Here is a 25,430-nt window from a genome sequence, read left to right on the forward strand (position 1 = left end):
ATCACTATTATCCTTTTTATCCAGGAAAAAAAGAGTAAAAAACACCAAATAGTCACAGTATGCATGAAAGGTTAGGTGAATAGAAAATTCAAATCTATTGAGTGAATAACAAATAACTCCATCACTGACACCAAACTGAAACATGTGCTTACTGGAGTTAGGTTCTTGGGGTTAGTGGTATGAAACATGGTATTTGACTAGTTTAAGAAATAAGTGACCTTTCTTGGTAAGGAGTGGCAAACAAAAACAAAAAAGCTGAAAAATGCTTTGATCTTACACATATCTGGATACCATTTATAAACCAGTAAAGGACATTTACTACAGCATGTGTTTCCTTCACAACTAATAATTTGAGAACTCTTTAAGAAATGTAAGGGCACAAATAGTTTGATTTATGAAATTATTGTATTAGCTAGTGTAGTGTCATCATTGCCCTGTGTATAGTACAGTGAGGCTTGCCAAGCGGTTCTGTTTATAGCTAGTAATGCATGGTTTACTTTAAACAGTTAGCTGGACTCTCTTTTCTAAACTGGCAATGCTGTAGTCTGACTGCAGGGGAAGTTTATAAGTGCATAGTTTTGTGAATTTCCATTGTCTGTAAGCAGATCGTTATTTTTGGATGGCCCTGAATTTGTTTCATAATTCCTTTCTTATGATGCATTTTTGAAGGTGGGCGTCTATCATTAGAGATTACAGTATGTGGAAAAGTGTCTTTAAAAAAATGTACCAGTTGGTGGAGAATCTATTTTTAAATAACTGCCCAGATAACTAATGCGGCGAGATAACTGGTGGCTGTAAACAATTGATGTTTCTGTTTTAAGGAGGATCTAAATATTTATTTAAAAACCTTTCCTTTCTACGCCAGCCATTTAGACTTTTAAACATATGTGGTCATTATTCAGATTAAAAGGATGTGTTTTATATCATCTATATATATACTGTATATATTCTGGAACAGCATTTTTTGTTATATTACATTTGCAGGAAATATTGTCTCTGAAAAGACTCCTCAAGACTGATTAATGCTGTGCATATAGACCCACATATGAATCATATGCTACACTATTATTCTTCCCCACCTCACTTCCTCCAATCAGCTTGAGGAGTCTTTTCAAAAACAATTTTGCTGGAATAGTTAGTAAGTATGTCAAAAAATGATCAAGCAAAAACAACAATAGTTAATCACACAGGCACATACTATAGGATAATAAACATAATTACAGAAATGTAGATGGGGGTATCTTCAAGTGAGGTTAAGATTGTTTTATAAACAAAAATCTGTACCACCATGAATGAGACTTAAGAACAGCTGCTTTAAATTAAATATGCATGGGTAACACTGTATCTAAACAAACTATCGTGAGTAACATTGTATTGTTTATATAATCATAACCATGGCATCAATCCTAATCCTAACCTAATTACTATTAGCTGTCATTACAGAGAAACCAAGAAACTACTGATAATTCCGCTTATTAATTACTTTTTAGTGAATAAATAATGACATGACTTTAGGCTTAAAGGTGAAATCAGTATCAGTACCTGTTATGAAGAGAAATCTGTGATGCTGTAACTGCTGCTATTGTGTTTATTGTGAGGTGGCATCAGAGGGTACTGGTACTGCCTGCTTGATGATAAACCATTGTTTGGGCAACAGCACAAACTGGATGGCAGGTCTCAATCTAAGGCTTTAATAATTCCTGGTTTTGCCTGTTTAATATAAAATGTAAAATACAGTATCCCAAACATTAAATCATAGAGTGGAGTATTAACAAGCTCAGAATTTCCTGTGAAGTTCTATCAAATAAATGAATTGTGACGTACACATGATGATATATTGTATGCAACAATGAATATAGCAGTCATTTCAGGAACTAAGATAAGCTAAAGCAAGCAGAGGACTAATGAATGGTAAACAGCATGCAGGACTTATTTGTCCAAAGGCTGAAATACAGGAGAAGGAGGGCTGTAGTGCCATTAAAAGAAAAACAAAAAAACACCAACAACAAATTCCAGATCTCAGTAAATTGCATACTAAATTGTGACAGACTGTATCCAGAGTAGAGTGTGTTGTCCATGCAGTCAGCTACAATGTACCCCCATGCTACATTCAGAGATAAAGAGGAGTCAGGGCTTCAACGATGAGGAAAGATTCAAATAATAATCAGGGTTAGGACTTAACCTGCTGTTTACCAAGCGAGTTGCGGGCTGATTCTATCATATGCTTAAAGTCCTGCAGGGGTAAAATGATAAAACATGATATGATTATAAAATTCTAAAGTAGTTTCAATTTTATTTATTTTTTCTTAAATACATGTCTTCTGATAATTATTTTATGGAAATGTGTTAATACAATACAAGCTGAATGAATACATATGCTTTCAAAACAGATGTCACTTGTTTTCTGCTAATAATATTCTAAAAACATGTAAAGGTTTGTCAAGGTATTTCACTATAACCTACAACGGAAAATGTTTATATCAGGGTGTCTAGATTAATATAATATCACTGCTTGGCCACTTTAGTTGGACCTGTACCATATATAGAGTTGTTCCCCCAATCACAGCCTTGACACAACCTAGCATAGACTCCACAAGGTGCTGGAAGGTGTCTTGTGATAAGCTACAGCATTCGTATGACCTTTCCGAGTCATCAAGGGGTCCAGGGTATACTAGGAGAACACGCCCCACATCAGGGTGATGCCAAACCAAACGTCCTAATACTGGCCAGGCACTGTATTTAATACAAGTTTTCCATTTCAGACAAAATGGTGAATTTTAGTTATATTATCCGTTGGCCTTACAGTAAATGGCAATATACAAGGGCAGCTACAGTAGATGGTACCACAGCAGTAACGTTTTCACATCTTAACACACTGCACCATAGCAATAGTATCAAATTATTAGAACCAATACACACTGGTAATACAGTACCATGGTACCATATCAGTACCAGTGTCTACTGTAACCAGACCATTGTACAATATTTCTTCCAAATCCATTGTAACTCCATTGCTGAGAATTCTGGGCTCTGATAATGCTAGTGTTTCTTCAGAATAATAAACTGGTATAAACATACTGCAATCATATTTTTCAAACTTTTCTGCACGAATAGAAAGATCGTGAGGTTTCAGGCCTGGTACATTCACTGGTTAATCTACAAGTCTATTACAAGCACGTTCCAATTAACCTATAAGTTGTATATATATACATACCAGTTTCGCAAACTCAGTCTTGCCATGCTTTTGAATTGCCACCTCCTCCCCAACCACCACCAGCTCACTCCCCAACCACCACCAGCTCACTCCCAGCCTTGTCCTGAGGGGGGAGTATATGATGCTCCTCTGCCTAATCATTTTTGTTCACTGGGATGAACACCTTGCATAGATTTATTATTTTATTGTTTGTTTTTTAGCAGGCGGCACCAGGATGCTCCAAGGTATGAGGCTGTGCTCCAACTATTTTTATTTTTATTTGTATTCACCCATTGTCTGGGTTCAATGTTTTTGGAAATCTGTAAGATGTTGTATTATAATACAAGTGGTTATTTAATGTAAGATTGTCCTGACTGAAACTCAATACATTGTAAACATATTCAGTGGCAGCAACAATTTTTCAGAGAGCTACGATGAATTGAATAAGATAAACAAGATTGGGAAAACTGTTTAGATGGCACACTTCTGTAAAAGGTCACTAATTTGTGTCAATTGATCAATGTGTCAAGCTATTTAGAAGGCAAGTTTCATTATTGGCCTAAAAAATGTTACATGTGGCAACAAGGCTACAAGGGGCTGTAACCAATTATACTACTTGTTTTATATTGTACACAACTGAACCTAACTACACTATACTGGCCACTTTGGGTTGAATGCATTTTGGTGTGTATCAATTGCCTAATATTTTCAGGTCTTTTCCACAGAGCACTGCAATTCTGAGCCATGGGGTTAAACTTACTGTATCTTCGCTCAGGCTAACTTGTCTGGTTTTACTGAGCACTCCTAGCTGTATTTCAAGGCACTTTTCACATGGAGGCATGTTATCTTTCTCATGATGACTGATGGACGGATTTCCACCAAATGTTTTTCTTAAATGTGCAATATGCATTTCACCAAAGAGAGAGAGAGTAAATATATTACTACCGTCAGCTTACTGTTAGTGTATTGTTGAGGCTGCAGTATTCTTTTCAAGTTCTCATTGGTGTTCATTTGTAGACAATGCAATGTCACTGATCGATTCAGGTATTCATTATGAATTGCCAATGTAAATAATAGGCGGTCAATACACAGTACAAGCTTGAGGGATGAAAGAGCGTTTTGAGCTGGACATTGAATTTAAATGTCAGTACACAGGTTTGAGTTATCAAAAAGTAGTACTTAGAAGGGGATGTATGTTTTTAACTGTACAGTAACTGCATGTTGTCTGTATCACTAATACACACGTAAACACACATTTCTGGCAGCTTATTCTCGTTGCATTTGTAGTATTATGTGTATTAATAGTTACTGGACATTTCAGTACCACAGACATTTTTGTTTGACAAATTCCCTTATTAATGTGTTTTTTTTTACAGAGATTTTGACTAATGCAAGCTGATAGCATTTTCAAAGTGCTATACAAATTTCAATTTGGAATTCAAAAAGTCAAAAATTATACAAATGTTAGATAAAGAGTTCCTTTCAAGGTCTTATTGTGAAAGGGTTATAAAGCAGGTTAAGCAGTAGTAGGCACACATGTAAGTCCTTACATTGACTATTGGTTTTCTAGTTTTGCAACCCAAACAAGTTTATTTCTCTTTCAGTGTTCCAAATTACATTTTGAATAAAGACTGTGATAAACAGCCCAAGACATCCTTAATAACATTTCAAATGGCAGGTAACATATACAGTACATTATTAAAACAAATTAAAAGGTTGAGACAACAGAGAAGCAGCTCAGATAAGTTAGCTATACAGTACCTGGGACCGTGAACACTCCTCCACAACATCATAATTGAAGACTGGGGCAGCATGGCTTTGTGGACCAAGAAGTCTGCGAGCCATTTTGTCCTCATATGTCAATCTCTGGCAGAGGAAAGTAGAGGATTATTCTTATATGACACTTTTTAAAGCTCCAATAATACGTGTTATTGAACACAGTAAATCATGTATTTATTGCCCCTTAATCCATCTCACACTTAATAAATAACTTGGTGTCCTTTAAAAGATAATCCTCTCCTATTCACAGCAAGATGTCTCGCAAGTGTGGTGACACCCCAAATATGATCCACTTAATACCAAAGCAGAATGGGTTATCTGTTCTTCATTATATATATATAAATAATTTGTTTCTGCAATGGTGACTGCTAAGACTTGTTTTGGTGTGGTGTCTGATAACAATGCCTTTTTCTTCAGTCATCTGTTTGCACTTGCACTTCCTGGATCATTTCACCTCAACCTTCACCTCTGTCTTCTGGGAAAGAAGCACCTTACCAGCTGAAAGAATGTCAGTCAGTAAAGGAAGAAACTGACTGGTATTTGACAGGAAAGAAGCCATGAAGGGCTTCAGGTGAAATGATCCACGAAGTACAAACAGTCTAAAAGAAAGGCTTGTAAACAAACTATTTCTTGGCCTAGAGTAGTACCAGATATCGGGCCATATTTTCATAGCGTTTACAGTCTTTAATTAACTCAAATTTTGTTTAAACATTTCAATGGCAATGTACAAAACTGAGAAATAAACAACTAGAGATTGTTTGAGATACCTTAGATTACATGGCTTAGGTGTTTGATAGTAGTTTTGTAAAGTCAATAACGTGTTTTTTCTCCTTAAAAAAATAGTAGTTAATTAAAGACTGTTGTAATTGCTTTGAAATATGGCCCATCATGTTTAACAATAAAATGTACTCTTGCTATAGCATGTGTTTCTTTCAAAACTGCACATTTGAGACCTATATAATGAATGGATGTGCATGGTTAGCTACAATTACTTCAATAATAAAACAATGGGCCCTAGTCACAAACTTTCAAGGAATGTCAAACCACTGTGTAACCTAAGTGACTTTTTGTAAAATAAAACAGTCCTTGAAGTTTTGTGGGTAGGGTGCAATGTAAAAACAGTGGAATGATGTCTGCAAAATACTATGTTTTATACATATTACGGCAGTGATATTAAAATCCAACACTATTTAGATAATTAAAATAGAACCCACCAAATTAAAATGCTTAGGATACAAGATTGTTAAAACCCTAACACCTGATTCCTTATAGTATAAAAATCTATTTTATGTACTATGTATACTGAGCAATTAGAGAAACTAAGTAAAAAGGGCAGGTTTTGTCCTATTTTAACATTTCCTGTAAATGGTGGCAGTGTTGACATCCACCGCTGTTTCGATAAATTGAATTGAACAGGTAAACTACAATATGATATATTTTCTGTTTACTACTTTACTCCCAAGTTTAGCTTTTTGCACAGAAACAGACCATGATTACAATTGCCAAAGAAATTGGTAGCTTAGGGGTAAAAGCTTCACCCCCTGAAACTGGCTTGTTTCCACATCATCCTGTGAGTCGAACACAGTGTGCAGTGTGCATCTTAAAGTTGCAGCAGTACTCACTTGCAGCAGTAACAGGTTATGAATATTCAAGCCTGTGTGCTCACAAACTCTGGAACTTCAGTAGGAGTAGCACAAGCATTCTTGTGGTTCTTTTGAAGTCTAGCTACTTTGAAAGCGATCTAGATAACCACAGACATGAAAGTTGCCTACAAGTACAAATTTGTTAGAGGTTTGGATTTAGTTCCAAGATTCTTCTTGATCTGAGAATATATTCTACATAATGCTTAACACATTATCAGCCAACGTTTATATGTGGGTGGGCAATCGCAGTAGGGTTTGATGTGAAAAAACACCTGCTCTATCACTTTCATCAGGGTGCATCATGTGCAGCCAGACTGTCTGACTGAGTCTGCAAGGTGTTTGAGCTGAACTAGAGGAATACAGGACCATCCCTTAGAGATCCTTTAATTTCTGTAGTCTATTCTCCTGCATAGCCCATAGAGTCACTGCTTTTGGGACTATTTCTTGTGAAATATCAATAAGGACGAACCTGCCAACGGAGCACCACTATAATCACCAACTGCAGTCTGTATATTTTATAAGGAATAATGTACATCCAACTGTACCTAATAAGACTATAATTCCTTTAACTCCTGAGATGCTTTTCTGAGGTGAAGTTGGCGAAGATGTCTGTGTTTAATAACTACATACGGCACATTATTATCTTATAAGGGGTCACGTGACAACTGTAAATAATAAGGCTGTAAACTTCGGTAGTTTACACAGATATAAACATGTCCTACTAGTTATATATACATTAATAAAGAGACAATTTTAGAGCCAAGGCCCACTCAGACAGGGACAGAAAGAGACCAGCACGCAGACCTTACCTGTCCATTGTGCCAGTTGTCTTCTTTAAAACGCAGCTTCTTCTCCAAGTCGTGTAGGATGGTGTCTTTAGTGTCCCGGATCTCATCATCTGATACTGAGCGAGGAGACCTCGGATTCCTTTTCAGTATTCCTTGGGGATTTCTAGGGGGGGTGGGATAAAGCAGTTGACTTGAGCATTCAGATTCTAATCCTTGGGGGTTATTGATAAACTACATTGGACTTTTACTATTTTTATACTCATCCACTAATGATCCTGACCCTCACTAAATAATTGTATTACTCCTGACACAGTCATCTGTTCCATGCTTCTAACTTTGGGCAACTTAAGAACAGAAGAAAAAGAGGCTATCAGTGCTTGACTTTCCAATGTACATTTGCAACTTAGTTTTAAATATTTAAATAGTTAAAAATATTTTTTCTTCATGAGTCAATAATCATTCCTCACCACTCATTTAATTGAATAAACATCTAGTCAACCAAGCACCTAACATCAGTCCCATCAAATCTGCTGTCTAGCCTATTTTGTCCAACTGGTGTACATTATTATTATTATTATAGTAAATTAGTTTAATTCAAAGCATAAGTATAGTCTCTCGCTGACTGATTGAGCAGAAGCAGTACTAGACTTTTTATTAAAATCCAGGACCTTAAAAAGGAAAGTTCACAGCACTTGTCACAATTCAGAAACTGTTTAATACTTAAACGATAACTAGGGGACCTGTTAATTGTACTTGAGACAACCATCTGCCTCACTTTTAAAAACCTAAGAAGGTATTATCTTATGTGATAGAGTCTTCTTGAAATTCACATGTGTTGTACTGGAGGTAAGCAGTACTGTTCTGTATTGTAAGAGCTGCAGGTTCAGTCTGTGCATTCAGAATAACAGAGTAAGTCAGTTTAAAGCAGGATCCAAGGAGGAGAACCAGGCATTTGAAGAGAGCACTAAACCTCTGTGAAGACTAGGAATTAAGAAGACTAGGGATCCTTATAAACCCCTGAAGGGATATAGTATTTACATGCTTTTAGTAAATGAAAGTCAAGTTTTAGCGGCAAAGAAAAATAACTTGTTTATCCACAGATGTCAAGTAAAAACATCTGTGGAGCCACCCAAGTTGTCAATTTAGCAGTCTGGAAACGCACACACATTAGAGTCATTGCAAGTCTGCTGCACTCTGAGTAAAGCACAGTACACTCTGTTTCTAGGTCTTAAATTAAATGTGTCAGAGAATAAAACCTTGTTCTGGGATTTGACTTCTAGACATGCACTTCTGTTAGGTGAATACAAATGTCTGTCAAAAACACTATTTAGCTAACAGGATTTTACAGTTTTAGTATTATCTTGGATCCTTATAGATATCTTACAAGTAATCCTTCATAGTGTACTATTGTTTCTAATTGTTAGTCCCACTAAAATGTAACCAGACAAGCTTTCTTTTCACATCTCTTTCACATAACAGCATTAATAAAATAACAAGTTGCTTATTTGAATTGTATCCATATTTAATGTATATGTGTGAATCTTACTCCACATGCCAGTATCAACTGACTAGCAGTGACTTTTGCAGATCAAGCAATACATTTGTATGTAAAGGTTTAAATGTTTGTCTACTTAACTTTCTTTATAGTTTCACAGTTGTTTTTTATGTTATGAATTGAAGATTTAAAATGATTTACAATGCTGACAGCCCTCAAGGAAAACAATTGAAAAGCAGCACTGGGATGGCTTTATACTACCAGTGTAGTACCCTGAAGAAACCCTAGCAGAAATATTAGGCAGGACATGGCATTACAGGACTAAAAACTACAACATTGTGACAGAATAGCACAAGGGTACATACTGTTATTGCAAACTAGGAACTGAAAAGGATTACCAATGTGTACTGGTTTATAAGTTCAACATAGTGATACAATTCTACAAATGTCTCATACCTAGTTTTCCACATTTTCGGTTTTTATCTTAAAAAAAATGTTTCCGGTAATTTTTCTGAGTTTATTTTACGTATATTAAAATAGGGATAAAATCAGTTAATTGAAACATCAGTAAAAGAATCTCAGTATGTGGAATATAATGCGTAGCAGTTCTGGTTTCTTATTAAGTTTAATGTCCCTGGCATATATGACGAAGCAGAATCTGTGCAAGTCGAAGCCATATTTTCCCAAGTTAGCTGGTACTTTGCCAACGTTTGGGCAATCAGTGTGCTGACAGAAACAGTATCTACAGAAGGTATGAACATGACATCAGCACAAAACAAGACACGTCAAAAATCACACTGGACATTTCCATCAATGCGTTCCATAAGTTTACCAACTAATGCATCACCATTTTCTGTTGAAGATATATATATATATATATATATATATATATATATATATATATATATATATATATATATTAATCTTTTATATTTTAATTGAATGTATTTACATTGACTGATGAGTTAGATAATATTTTGAAATGCTATAATTAATTTATATACTAACCTATGTAGTAAATATCCGTTACAGCAGTCGCTGTCACTGCAGAACATAACCACTGTATTTTCCATGAACATTATTTGCTACAGTGATTGTAGCTAACACAGTAATTCCATACAGGTTCCCTGCCATGCAAGTTCATTCATTATATAGGTCTCACATTTTTAAAGACTGTATGTGGAACTACACTAGGTTAAAGATACCTGTTTGCAGGTCTTTCTTTCTGATAGTCTTTCACTTTCCTGGTCATTTCACATGGACAGTGAAATTATCCCCACCACTTCAGGGCCTTCTTGTCTGACAGTAACCAAGCAGCTGCTAATGATGGACATGCTTTGCAGCCATTAAGATGCTTGCTGAGGTAAATAACATAGAAAGTGCAAGTGCAACAGACACTCAGAACTTTCTGCTACGCACTGTACTGTAGTACCAGATGGAATGTTCTAAAATTAAAATACATCTATTATTAATAATTTAGGAGACACTTTTATCCAAAGCAACTTAGAGAGACTAGGGGGTGAACTATGCATCACAACTGCTGCTGCATAGTCACTTACAATAGGACCTCAGTTTTACATCTCATCCAAAGGACAGAGCACAAGGAGGTTAAATGACTTGCTCAGGGTCACACACAGTCAGTGGATGAGCTGGGATTGAACCTCCTGGTAACAAGCCCCTATCTTTAACCACTGGACCGCCAAGACTCCCATGTTTGCAATATCATGTTTTTGAGACCTATCTAGTCAGTGGAATTGCATGACAGATAAGATTCATGAACGTATTTTGTGAGCTACAACCACTTTAAGGCACCAAAGATGTTCTTCAGGCACAATAGCATAAATACTGGATCTGAGGGGATGGACAGTTAGGTTGGTTATGGCTTAGGATGGAGGGCATTCAGATTAGCTTTCTCTTTCAAATAAACTGTACATTAAAAACATGAGACTAAATACAAATGTTATCTGCAGAAATGACTAGCTATGCTCAAAATGGCATTGAATTGCATGCATGGACACAGTCACTAATGGTTTAATCACCAGCGGCTTGGGCTAGGGACTTCTTTTAGTAAAAGTAAAAGAAAAAAATAAATAAATGTTATTGCCTATTCTATTACTGAGTGTTTCATAATTATGGATTATTTTCTGCTTTTGATCTAATATATACTGAAGTCCCTCCTGCATAGTACTCACACAGAGGGGGCTCTCTTGGGCAGCCCCATTGCGTTGGTTGGTTGAGACGTCGGAAGTGATGGAAGCACAGAGCTGAGGAAAGCCACTGGGTTCTGGATGGGGCTGGGTGTTGAGCTGCTGGGAGTGGGGGAGGCAGCCGGAGACTGGGGCCGGATAGAAAAAGCAGAGAAGACCGAGGTAGTGGGAGGGGGAGAGCTAACAAATCTAGTGGGGCTTGTGGGTGACTGCAAGACCCTGGTTTGAAACAGCTGCCCTGGGTATGTTGGTGTTATCGGGGATCCTGCATAATTGTCTTCACTCATTGATCTCTGGGATGTCTGGGCCATTGCATTTAGCATGGGCACAGGGGATTCGGTGGGCGAGAGGGTCTGGGCAGTGATGAACTGCTTGGGCCTGGCATAGTTGAAGGTCTGAGGGAGGTTGTTGTTGTTGGGGGGTGATGCTGGGGTCTGCTGGAAGGGGGGATGGCCTGAGTTAAGGATGTTCATGATGTATGGAGGCTCAGTTGTGGACGGAGTGGACTGGGATGTAGGCTCAGGCTGGTGAGTGGGGACCCCCTCTTGCTGTTGCTCAAGAAGAACCTGGTTGTGAAGAACCTGGAGCTGGACGAGGTCACTGCACACAAAACAGAAGAGGAAACATAAGGATCAGGGTGGATTATCAGCAGTGTCAAACAACACAATATAATACCAAACATACGACAGAAGCTATTGCTTGGAACAGTAGTCAAAAACAACTTTCTGTAAAAACTCTTTTAGGGTTGGTTTTAGGTTTCCTCACAAAGTCTAATAACAGTGAAAGAGTTGCTTTAGCTAGGCTTTATTTAGTTGTTTTTCATTGTTCAAAGACAATACACAGTCATAGAGACGCTTTCCTGACCTTCAATTGAAAGTTTAAATTATTAATCATCATAGCAATATAACATTCTTTCCAGACAATTACATAGAGAAAAACTGACCTAAAGTAAACTTTGCAGAACACTGCAGGCACAAAAGCCATGAATGAGAAAATACATATGTTGATCTACTCAGTTCTCTGGAAGACTTAGAAAAAACATTCCAGTTATTACAACACAAAACAAATGAGTTATGTTGTTATTATAATACACTCCATTTCATTTAAATATGTCAAAGATAATGTCCAAAAATAATTCAAAACACGACCACAATGTCAGTTTTATACTAGTTTTACCAAAAAATGTTTGTAAGTTTGTTGCACTGGTATCAATATCAGAGTACTGCTAGCCTGACACGGGTCTATAGTAATTCACAGATGTGTGACCCATTCACTTTTGTTTTAAGCACTTGTCTAATTTGATATTTATTCACTGTCTGTTTACAGTAAGGGGCTGTGCTGTTGTAGGTTTGTTTTGTACCACCTTTACTTAAAGGCTTTAGGCTTCAACACCATACAGTGCATATGTATTGAATAATGGAAATACTGCAGTTGGTTCCAGCCGGCTACCTATGCCTTATGGATAATGCCAACTTGTATAAACTGTGGCTTTTTACCAATCGCGTGCACAGCTCAAGAAAACTTGAAGCTAATGAAGTGGAAAGCTTTTCATTTTTCCAATCTGAAATTACTCTAAATAACATACTGAGTGGAAGAACTGCACTCTGTCTATCTGCAATAGTGACAATCTTTGTCCATGTAGGGGGTTTTATTGAAACAAAGGGTAAGTGATTGTCTTTCCACAAGGATACACTAAAACTTCTACTCACACTTATGGGAAAGTCATGGATCACTGGATTTCATTTCCTACACCCTTCCCTATCTGTCACAGCTGACTGAGTTAAAAACATGGGAGTTATAGTGGAGTTATAAGGCTTTAAACACAATTATCTCACCTCTTATTAGCATTAGCACTTTTTTCGTGTTCAAGGTCTTTAGTTCATTGCTTGTTTTATGCTTTAATTTGGCTTTTTACAGATTGTTCAACTAAAACACTATAGAAAACTGCAGCTTTTTCCTCCTGGTTCAATATTTAACCATTTCCTGTTCTTTATGCTATGTGGCCCAGTTGCATCTAGACCATAAACATAGTTGTTGAGTCTGTCATGCCTGTCATGCATCACTTAAATGTGAGTTGTATTTACTGACAAAATGGATAAACTGGACAATTGCAATGTATACAAAGAAAATAAAATGTTAGTGGAGCGACTGAACAGAGTGATCCTGGAATAAGCTGTGAAACAAGTGAAACGGACTCTCGTCCTAAACCAACTTGATAGTAATTTGAGGAAGACCGTGCTTTCTACAAGGTTCCAAAATTAGTAAAATAAGCACCTAGAGACTGGATATCTGGCTTTAAATGAGATGCTTCTGTGAGCAGGTGAGTTTATTTTTATTAAACTTGATAGTTTCATTCACTATGCATGTGCTGAAGACATGAAATCCATTCTGTTTGTCTGATTACTTTGTTGCTGCTTGCTCTTGGTACATTGATTGAATGCAAGTCTAAGGGTATTATTCATAGAGTCATACCATATGTAAAATACAGCAATGGGCTATAATAAACCAGCATACAAAACAAGACTTTTGTATACATTTTTTGGGGGGTGGGGGGGTTGGTGGTGGAAGCCTGACATGAGCTTACAGCACCTAAACTGTTTTTGTACCAGGAAGTAACAGCCCCTTTTACTTCTAAAGTGTATCTGCATGCTTCAAATTGAAGTAAATAAAAATAAATTAAAAAACAAGAACCTAAATATTTTCATCTCCAGAATAGGGGGATCAGTGACAGTACTACTTGTACCTAACTAAGAACATTGATTTTGACCTTGGCTTCCATCAGTTCACCTAGTTAAAGCACTACCGTATGGTGTGAAGCGCCATGCAACTGGTTAATTCACCTCACTGTGCTTTAGTGACCCCGACTGGTCAGGAAATTAGCCATTCCTCCCCTCTGGGGTTCAGTAGTTTTGTTATATTTGTTACACAAGAAAATAGATGTTTGGCTTGTGGGAACCACTGTTTCCAGTTGATCTTTAGTCCTCTAGATTGGAAAGTGGGTTGCAAAATTTTAATTGGGCATTTCAAACTGAGTAAAAAAACAGGTGTAATAAAGTTTAAATGGATCAAAAGAAAGATTCAGAAAAACTTAGGGGCTCAGGAAAATGTTGCATCTATATACTTGAGGGTTAAACAATTACTTTTTATTTGCTACATAATGAATCGCCTTTTATTTTTATTTTTATAGGAGGAACTGAGTAATAATCCTATGACATGAACACCTGCATAATCGAACAGCCCACTGCTGTGAAGAGATCCTTGCGGTTTCTTGATTGATAATCCTTAACAAATCCCCATGCTGTTCACCAGAGAAAAGGGGTGATGAAAGGCTAACCAGAGCTTAGTAGACTTCCCTTAGCTTTACCTTTCAACCCTGCCTCATAAATCGTGACAGTAAACCTATGGATGGTGAGCCACAGTGACAGCGCTTGTATTGGGTAAATATCACCACACAAGGCCTGAACAATTGTGTCAGTAATTCCTGGCTGGATTGTGTTTATACACACCCCTGTTTGTTATCAGGCACCATATTTAACCTCTTATTGATGATACGATCACTGTACATTACTGCTTTGTTTATGCCTTCATTACCAGGAAAGCCTTGTTAAAACTTGCATAGGCCTGCTTTAAAGTATTTTTCTGAACCCCGTCTTTTAGGCATTTTGCTAATCTCCCAGTTGGTTCAGTGAAAAACCTCACCATGACTGAGGAGAGAACATGAAAATACCATTGATTTTACCAACAATTAATAGTAGTCCTGATCATGAATATCATACGATTGTACAGCTACAGTATATTACCATTTTAATTATATAAAACTTGCAAGACACTACACAGGACATTCATTTAACTGTGTTTTCCTGTGACTACATGGCTCCTTGTTTATTTTCTTCTGTTAAACATTTTTTAGAATGTTTCTGAATAAAACAGATAGAGGATTGCCCCTTTGGTGGCTTGTCATTTAGCAATTTGCCCGATAATTCTGCCATAACATTTGAATGATTGCAACATGAATTCCAAAAAGAGATCTGGTAAAACAAAAATATGACTCTGCAGTGCTGAATATGAACAGTAATTCAGTGCTAGAACACTCAAGTCCTGCTGTATTAAGTTTGATATTTACAAAACTATTCTAATGTTCCTGGTTTCTATAACAACTTGTTTCATAAATAGAATGACTATATCCTAATTTCAAAAAGTAATTTCAGCAATTTCTCAGGAAGTTCTATGATATGTGTGCCATACATATGGAAGCCTAATTAGAATAGCTTATTAAGTAATACACAATACATCTGTTTAAGCTGGTCTTTTGCCAGAGTCTTACATAATTTGGCTTGGTTTATGAAGCCTTATTTTCAAACCATTTTACTTTTATATACCACTGATTCTCAAAAGCTATTATATTGTGTTCTCCTTCCTTTCATATTCTGCTGCCTCGTCCATTGTGGTATTGAATAAGCACATGGCACTATAAGACTCACCAAAAGGAATGTGCAAATTTACAATAGTAAACTGTCAGGGTGAAAATATTTTAGCTTCTTGTACATTTTACCAAAGGACAAAATCAATAAACTTGAAAACCCTCAAAGAATACAAAGCAAGTGTTTTTTTTTTCTTTTCTTTTTTTCTAGTGTGTTATTATAGTCCAACAAAATTTAATAATTGCAAGAACTTGACTGAAGCTTGAAGGAAAGCTGTAATTAGGGAACATCTTTAAAATTCTTACCCTTAGATTCACCTGCCAAAACACAGAAAGGGAGTTGTGTTCATGGAGTTAATCTGGGCTATATTTTAAAACATCTAGAAAAAATGCTTCAGTGAATTTATTGTCTGTTTTGATCGCATTGCGTGTTTTAAGTCTCATATGATGCAGTAAATTAAGTTCAATGATAGCATTCAAAAGAGATGTAGCTGCAAATCTAACTGGCACTAACACCATGTCTTATTAAGAACACCGAATAAAGCAAACAGCGTGTAAGTCTGGACTCCTCACTCCACTCCCCTTGAACTGCTGTACAGCAAAGCATCATCACAAGAATCAACAAACACATGAATCTAAAACAAAGCATATTATACACACTTCATTTTATATGCTGTAAAACTGAATCAAGAAGAAACTCAAATAGAACTTGAGCTAATTCATTTGGACTTTGTACAGTCAAACCCATGTATTATTACTTCAAATGTAGATAGTCAGTTCACTTTTTCACCAATAACCTGACAAAATAAGCATTAAAACACAGAAGAAGTGTTGATTCCACAAACATGTCTGTTTTGCAGTGGAACACATAACGTAGTACAAGGTATTGCATTAAAATAGTTTATTTTCAGCCTGTACAGTCTACTATGCTGTACTTATACACATTGTAATAGTTAAAAACAATAGAAAGCTATACAAAATGAAATGTTCGGTATGCTAGTGTGCTAGTTTTTATGACTGATGATATCAATACTTTACAGCAACTTTCTAATTGTATGCTTTTGTTTCCCAAAGTAAAATTGAAGTGAGGTGGAAATCAGTAATTGTATTGATATTAAGCACAGTGTGACACGAGTAACTGAAGTAATATTATCAGGAACGTGTCCCCATTGACTCCCATTTATTTTTCAATGTGCTGCTAATAAGCAGGTGACATGTTTTATTATATAAGGAAAAATTGTATCCTTATATGAGGTCATTATGCATTTGTGTCTTCCATACGTTCCTATATAAAGACAAGAAGATCAATCATTTGTAATATGTCCTCATATGAGGTCGCCATGCATGAAATAGTTAAGCGGTTTTGATTATAATCACAATTGTTTTTATTTCACAAGAGAAAATACAAATACACTATATATAGAAATAAACTATTGGTACTATCCCATCTTAACCAGTTTTAAAGAAACAACATATAATTTGCAGATTGTATAAAGAAATGCTTGACAGTGAAAAATAGAGTAGCTTGTTCGAACTGCTCCATCTCACATGGAGTGGTATATACATTAGCTACATTAGATGTAGTGTTTACCCAATACTGGGGAAGAGATTATAATATAAAGAAACATAAAAGGTATTTTTGAAGCCATGGTAACAGATGTCCAAACAGTATCATAAATAAGTACCAATTTCACTGTCTGTGTCACATTTCCTAAATCATATAATATGTAATTAAGTATTACATCATAAATTCAACAGCAAAGACAAATAAACCAGTGTGTTTATTTTTCTGCCCTTCAGTCTGAAAAGTGAGCTATATGCCGCCCATAATGTACATGCTTGATGTTTGGTGAGTCACTAATCAGTTGCTTCTTTGGCTTCTATAAAAATGTCAAAGTGAGGAGCCAGAAAAGCTTGGCCATGTTGTACATTATATGAAAACCAGGCTTGGATTAATCTATAGAGTATGTATTATACATATAAATATAAAAATAAAATGTGTCTTCCTTTTGCTGATCCTTATCACAGTTTACTGTTTCACAATCCCTCACAAGCTTCTGAAGGTACAACCCTATGGAACAGTGATTTACTCTATTGTTCAATATCTAACCACTAACCTGTCCCCCCTGCAGCACTCTGCCCCCAGTGGATGTAAAAAATACTACCTGTGTTCTATCTGGTATTTTTTCTTACACCAACTAGGGGAAGAGTGTTGCAGAGGTGCAGGTTAATGGTTGCACTCTGGTGTACGAGCTGTGCTTTGACAGAATGTTTGAGAGCCTTTTTGAGGACACAGGAGAGTTTTAAAATTCTGAGTTTAATCTACACTACTACACTATGATTCTCAAATGGACACTCTAAAGACAGTACAGCATATGGTGCTGGTAGAGGTTAGTCTGGTTCAGCCATTAACTCAACTTGCATCATGATGTAAAAAGTTGCAATGTCTCCCATTGTGTAGCATGGGAAATAGTTGGCCAGAAGATAGTGTTGATGTTTAGACTGGCAAAGTCATGACCCTGTCAAAATTCATTTGAAACAAAAAGGCACTTGACAGTTTCTACAAGAGTGTTAAAATAGTATAAGGAATATTTCTTTTAAAAGTACTGTTGCAGTCCATATATGGGTAAGAAAGCCAATATTCCAAATATATTTTCTACTGATCTGAGTGCAAGTGTGGGTCCTGTTCCTTGGTGGTGAAGTGATCCAAGTGCTATAAAAGATTGATAGCTAGAGAAGGAATGAGTCAGTATTTCTCTAGGGAAAAATATTTACATGGAAATTTGCCATTTTCAGTTAACAAGCCCTTTGTAGATCATTTTTTATTAATATTGTATGCTTTCTTTTAAATGACTGTTGCTCTGTGATTTTTCCAGTTTTTGCAAAAGCTCATTAAACTGCCAGAAAAACAACTGTATCCAAATCTAGTTCTACATATTCTCGATTAGAATTGTTTTAATGTTGACATGATGTGACCAATACGAATATGAAGTGCTAAATGGCTGGTATCTCAAATGGATGAAGCATGTTTATAACAAGTTCGTTCAATGGCTGTGCATGTTATAAGAAAGGCAGTAAAACTTAAAAAAAATATTGTTAATGAAATAATTTTGGATTTTTATTTTATTATTTTAAACCGGTTTTCATCCCCACTTTAGAATGCCCAATTATGTTCCCTCACCACAGCAACTCGACCCAACAAGTTCAGGAGAATTGAAGGTCCGATCCCACCACCAAGCCAATCACCCAGGAGCGGATGTCAAAGAGCTACCAGCCCCTGGAGGACAAAGGCAAGCCCTGAAAGTGTCTGCTTGAACTCAGGCGTCTGGCCAGAAGGGTTGATGTACCATGGTGATGCAAAGCCAATGCAGCTCTGCAAATGGAATCATTAACCAAGATCTGCAATTGCGCACAGCCAGATGTGAACCTATGCTCCCCTGGTTGTAGATGGACAGTTCATCCTGCACAACAAGCAGTTGTGCCTTTACTAGGTGGGGCTCCCTATATATTTTTTTGCTGAACATGAGAACATAGGTACACTAACAAGAGGAAGCCATTTGGTCTCTTGATGTTTGTCCAGTTTCTAATATCCAATGGAACCCAGGGTCACATCCAGGTGGCTCTTTAAGGATCCCAATAAAACACCCACCACTCTATGTTGAATAAATGTAGTTGCTCTTCTCTCCAACACTGCAAAATCTTTTCTGAGCGTGATCTGGACAATTGGTTAAGACTCAAACTGTATTAGAATCTCAGTCACACAATACACTTCAGAATCTAACACTACTTAAAAGTTACGGTCTTAAGTGAGTCCTATAATGCACAGTCGGACCAAGATTCAGTATAGTGAGGTGTTTCTTTTTTAATTGTTGATGGTGTATTTGAATTTAATTTGATGATCATTAGACTAGACGGCAAGTGACTTTCTACCAACATTACAAGAGTCCATTGGGACCATAAACTCTTTTTGCTTAAGGTTTTCACATTATTCTAGATATAATATGGAAAAAAGCACAAAACACTAACTTACTTAAAACAATATGCAATTTCCAGTGTACATTTTAGACTTGTACTCGTGTGCATAAGATCACTCTCACAAGCCAAATATTTCCCACAGGAATACAAATGCCTGACCTTAGCGACCGTTAAGTAATTCGAATTTAATTTTGGGAACTAATTTAAATGATGAATCGCTTAGCTCTTTAGATGTTTCAGACTCATCAATTGTTACCAATAGACTACTGTGCTCAGGGTGATACTTGCCTAATATTTTTATCAGCTGAGTGCATCAATATCCAAAGCAGAGATCAAGAAGAAAACTGAACAGAAGGGAACCATTTTCTGTAATTATAGTGTTCTTTAAAAGGCACTGAATGCTACAATAACCCCTAGAGAGCAGTTAGGGGTGCAGTAAAATATCACCAGGGCAAATTTAGAGCTGATTTCCTTTGTTTTTGTTCACTCAGTGCAGGCTACTTAAAATTTTTGAAATACATTATAAAATGTAAAATAAAGTCTACTGTAAATGAGCCTTTCTGGAAAAAGTCCTTCTTATGGTTTAGCTAGTTAGAAGAAAATAAACTGTCAAAAAAAAGTATATACATCCAGTAGGTTAGCTGTTTCTCCAAATATGATCTGCCATACAGGAAAGGATCATTAACCTGTTTCTTTTACCTGTATAAAGGATACTTCTGAGTCACTAAGACATGTGTCTACTCTTCTTTAGTTATACCAGAGTAGGGGTGTAGGGGTGTAATGATACAGTACGATATACAGGCCACGATACGATATGTGTCACAAGTCATGTCATTGTCCTGATTGGCTACTTGTACGATGCATAACAAGATCAAATGGTCGTTGTCAGTGCAACATTTAAGGTTGATTGTATTAACAAACTTTGCAAGTAATATAGTTGTTGGAGGAAGGGAGGAGGTAAAGCAACCGCAAACTAAACACACACAGCTGAAACAGCAAAAGAAACCCACATTTGCTTTGAGTATATCTAAGTAATTGGCCACTTGAGTGATTTAGAAATGCATTTTCTGAATTGATTCAGCATGTTCAAGAAAAAACATTCAGAGCTGTTTCCTGGTCTTTGGACGTGGCAATTGAGCTTTTGTTTTGGAGCATTAGTTAAACCGAGAAGTAGCTGGAATGGCGGAGCTCGGGAAGGTGGTGGATTGTGAATGGAGTCAAAACCAGATCTGGGTTACACCTTGATTTTACTGGACATCTTTCAACTAAAACATTAAACTCCCAGTGAAAGGAGTGGTACCCAAGCATTCAAAATCAATGAATATAGCCGTAGCTATATTATCATTGGTCCTCCTTTATGTCTGTTTAAGATCGTTTGTTTGTATTTTATACTTACATTTGGAATATGCAGCTATCTCACAGAGCATGCTACAGAGAAAAAGTGCCAGTTTTTGCATCCTGGTACCCACTGACTTGTGTGTTGTACCGCAGTTCAAATCACTCCAAGGGTCTAGCTGTAATCAGACCATATGATCTACAGAACAAGATCTACAGCAGTAAAGCCAGCTTCTGACTACACTGCATCCTTTCCCAAGTCATTTCCATTTACCAGAAAACTATTATAATTATAGTTTAAACATGATAAAGGGGTCTGTCTAAACAAGCAGCTGTGGGCTATAAAAAGACATGAACTATACTTTAAAAAGGGTAAACTATGAAGAGCTTAAAAAAAAAAGTGGAATGCAAAGCTTGTGTTCCATCCGAGGTATTTGGCATGCATAGCACTCGTTTCAGTGTAATATTGTATCATTCATGTTGCAGACCCCACTTAGGGTCTTGCAGTTAACAGTCATGTTCATCTTCAGGTTTATCCCCAAGGTATTTGATATGAAAGGCTTTTATTTTAGTTTTTTAGGTCCAACATGAATACAAGGTACTGTGGAAGGACCAACTGCCTATAGTGATCACTCTGATTAGTCTTTCTTGTTTAATTACCTCTCTGCATTATCACTGTTATGGCCCCTTGTCATATAATACCAATTATATTTATAAATAGATACTTTTTACGGCCAAATCGAATGCCTACAGGAACAAAACATCATGGTAACCGGGGCTTTGCTCCTGTTCAGCTTTATGAAAAGCTGAATATTGCCAATAACATGTTTAACAATAACACTTTTTCACTAAAATAAATAATCAAGTCTAAGGAAATTCTCAATAATATCACAATGATCAGTTTTTTTTTCAAATCCTATTGCAGAATTACTTCTTCAAGTAGATTTTATTTACCATGACTAAAAGCAACCTAGACATATTCAATGCTAATATGAATCCCTAATGTTGTTGCTGCTGTAATGCAAAAAAAACCCCAAAACAACAAAGTTTGTAATCACTGGTTTCAGAAATGTCAAGCCACATTCTATTATGCAGTTCTCAAGCACAAAGCATTCTTACTTAGGCACCTGATGCAATAGGTAGATGATTATTTGTGAGGCTCCATTCAGAAAAGCATTTTAAAAATGTAAATTGTATTGTACCAGTCCAGTATATTATGTATTGTTTGAAACATTCTGTGTACTTTTGAGGCAAGCACACCCCAAGCAAGAATACAAGGAGGAATGCAACCTGCAGCACGCACTCTGCATTTAAATCCACAGAACCCACAACTTTAATGCTGTCAATAGCACTGTTGTAACTGTGAAAGCTATACCTACTGTATTTACACAAATAAACGCAAGATGTTCCAAGAATATTAACTGTAAACCAGTTATCAGTCAACAAAAACAGTCCCATAAACAGCAACTGCAACCCACTGCAATGTACAAATTAAATTAAATAAATTACAGTCGCACGTACAGAGAATAGACAAACCTGAAACACCTGCCCCTACTGTATACGTGACTGGGCTGTACCTTGAATGACTGATTCATTTGTTATGAAAATTAATTCTGTAGTTTATAAACGATGATAGTCTTTGATAGAGCACTACTGGTAAGAATTGAACTCACGATAGAAGAGGACAGTGAAAAGAATTTGCTGCAGACTTCCACCCCGAATTGCCTAGGGAATAAGCAATTATTATGGAATGGTATCCTCCATCCTGTCTGGTCATGTTGACCCTACAAGTAATTGCCAGTTATATGTCATGCAGTTCTAATTTGTTCCAATATATTATACCAATAACAAAATATACCACAGAGGTACTTATTTTAATAAAATGTGCACACAAAAGTTAAAGCAGGTCAACTGAATGTATTCTACAAACCAAGCAGAAGCCTGACTGTTATCAAAATTTTACACAAAATAACGAACTTGAAAACAAGCTCTTGAGTGCGGACAAGCCAAGATAAGACCCCGCTTCTTAAATCTGCCATTATCCTAAAACAGCAAGTGCAGCACAACATTTTTTGCTCTTATTTGGGCAAATGCACAAGCAGCTTGGCTTGCTCTGCTTATTCCCTGGAGAAAAAAAAGAAAAAAAAGAAGAAAAAAAAAGAAAGAATTGGCTTTGAGAGAGGAGTTTTATTGGACCTTCTACACGCATACACATCTCTGTGCTCAAGGCAGGCTGAGTGATCGCTACCCTGAGTACATAGACACACCATGCATGCTGTCATGCAAACTGTTCATTTTATACATTGATTATAAAAAGCCCGCCATACGCCAGAACAGAATTATATTTCATGGCTGCAATAAATTCGAAAAAATAAGAAGACTGTATTAAGGGGTATGACGGAGCCAAAATGTGCAGAGCTAGGGTAATTTACATTAATAGTTCTCAATAGGGGTTTTCATCAGGTAGGGAGGGGCATGAGTGAAGGTGTGAAAACCCCTCACTTGTAAATAGTGTTTATTATTGGGATTTTATTTTGTGTTAACCTATTTTGTACCAGTGTATAAAAAGATGCAAGTAGCCTGCATGTTCAGTCCTGTAGAGCCTGGGGTTTAGGAAGGAGATCTAGTGGGGTGCTGCCAAAAGCATACGGAAGTTACTGTAACCTATATAGCGTTATGATTTGTTTAAAAATCATTTGTTTTCCTTTTTGTTCAATAAAAGTGCCTAGTAGTTTTATTATCACAATGGCTGCCTGATTTCCTGTCTTTTTGCCTGAACGCTTGTACCTAACCCTCACAGCATGGAAATTCTTTATGAAAATACCACTTTCCATTTGTAAACACTGCACAATCCATTCACAATTCCAAGTGCTATTCTAGTGCTTGGCTGTCCATTAATTTACATCTTTTCTTAGTGTTTGGGTTAAAGTCACGTGAACGTACTTTAGGTTGAGAAAATCAACATGGTAGATCTCAGATATCTCAAGTCTAACTCGTGTACTACACTCTCTCATTTACGTACTGTAGCATATTCATTGCAATAAGTTATCAAGGCTGTTGTTACTGACACCTTGAATTGTTTACAGGTAAAAATAAATTCTGTAAACCTGCTATGTCAGTTAATGTGGTGGGGATATCAAACTGTGTGACCAATATTAATTAATTTTTTAAAAAACATGAGGATTTTCAACCCAATAAAAGTAGGATGGACACTGATAATGTTAATACATTTAATAGGAAGTAAACAAATGTTGTTTATCACTCCTTCAAAGGAACAGATACCACCCAAAATTTGACTGATATTCTAAACTGCAGTGCCTCGTCACAGCAAACACAGAAGACTGAAACTTCAAACAGGGATTGAAGGAGGTATTGGTTGCTATTTATACAGACCTGATGATGCAGAAAACACAAAGCAGATTGACTGCTGTCTCCAAATAACATATCTCAACTCTGTCTATTATCAAGAATCATCTCCTCCGATGTCTGATGTGAGGTTTACAGAATGGGAGGGGTGCAATCCAACAGAAAGCTTGTATTAACATTTTTGCAACTGGTTTGTATTTTTTTAATTCCAAGACAGGGATAAGTATTGGGTATTCAGTGGTATTCAGTTGTATTCAGTGGCATTACAATGGTAATGTGAAAACAACTGTACTTTGGGGCAATAATAAGGCAGGTACAATTGTATCTATTTAACAGTATTGTGTTGCCATTGCTGTGGTCTGCTAATCATTCTGCTTAGATTTCATCAGGATAATACACATCTTTATAATGAATTTTTCTGTTTTTCTAATTGATATGATATTGTTACGTAGTGTAAACTAGTATAGTTGCTTTGTGGGGCAATGGTTTGAAGACAATATGCTGATAGGAGCCCCCGGTTCCCATATCTAAAGGTCAATTTTTAAATATATTAATAATATGCTTCAAGTCACACTAGGCAGGGTGAAATTGTCACTGGGTTGACAAATGGGTTAATTACAAATAAAGTGATTTACATACAGAAACAATGCACTCTGTGTCATCAAATCAGCGTACAGTATAAAAATGTAATAAATTAAACGATGTCAAACACACAATAAATTATGTCTTAGATTAAATAAATGATATCTTTACACATAAAACCAATTGGAACAGGGACTGAACCTGCTTTCTTCGGTTTCTTTCTATGTTCCTCTCCCTTTTTCTGAGAAGATGTTTTAGTTTAGTGTTGTTTATTCACTTTGCGCCTGCAGGACCAGCACAGGTACAGCCCTACTAAAAAAAAACAAAGGAAAGCCTGTTTTTACTTTTGGGATTTCTAATCTCCTAACATTATCCATACGGTACTTACCAGACACTAAAATTCTTAGTTTGTAACTTTGCAAGGTTTAAATCCTGCTGTGCACTGTGCTGGTCCCCGTTGGATTGCATGGGTTTTGAATTGCTTACAGCGGAAAACATATTCAGACAGTGGGTCTTGTTCACAAACATTGAGAATATCATCCAGAAGTACAGAAGAGCAAAATGAGGGAACAGGGTTGGGGCTACTGTGTAAGTCATGCTCGGTGTAGGGGATCCAGAATGCTTCCTTTATTCTTGGTATGTTGGTA

General features: G+C 36.5%; 1 protein-coding gene across 3 annotated transcripts in view; it reads right to left on the bottom strand.

The window, feature by feature from the left end:
* LOC117418232 (myopalladin-like) overlaps positions 1-25,430 on the bottom strand; it is a 103,741-nt gene that overhangs the window by 9,884 nt on the left and 68,427 nt on the right. For 2 of the 3 annotated variants that reach the window (XM_034925929.2, XM_034925927.2), the window contains 4 exons: positions 11,091-11,705; positions 7,425-7,566; positions 4,955-5,059; positions 2,183-2,233 (listed from right to left, as the gene is read on the bottom strand). In XM_034925929.2, coding sequence (XP_034781820.2) covers positions 2,183-2,233; positions 4,955-5,059; positions 7,425-7,566; positions 11,091-11,705 — 913 coding nt within the window. The remainder of the gene's footprint in view (positions 1-2,182; positions 2,234-4,954; positions 5,060-7,424; positions 7,567-11,090; positions 11,706-25,430) is intronic. The other variant, XM_034925928.2, reaches the window with a different exon arrangement.

The sequence above is a fragment of the Acipenser ruthenus genome, chromosome 13 (assembly GCF_902713425.1).
Source record: "Acipenser ruthenus chromosome 13, fAciRut3.2 maternal haplotype, whole genome shotgun sequence".
Classification (NCBI taxonomy): Eukaryota; Metazoa; Chordata; class Actinopteri; order Acipenseriformes; family Acipenseridae; genus Acipenser; species Acipenser ruthenus.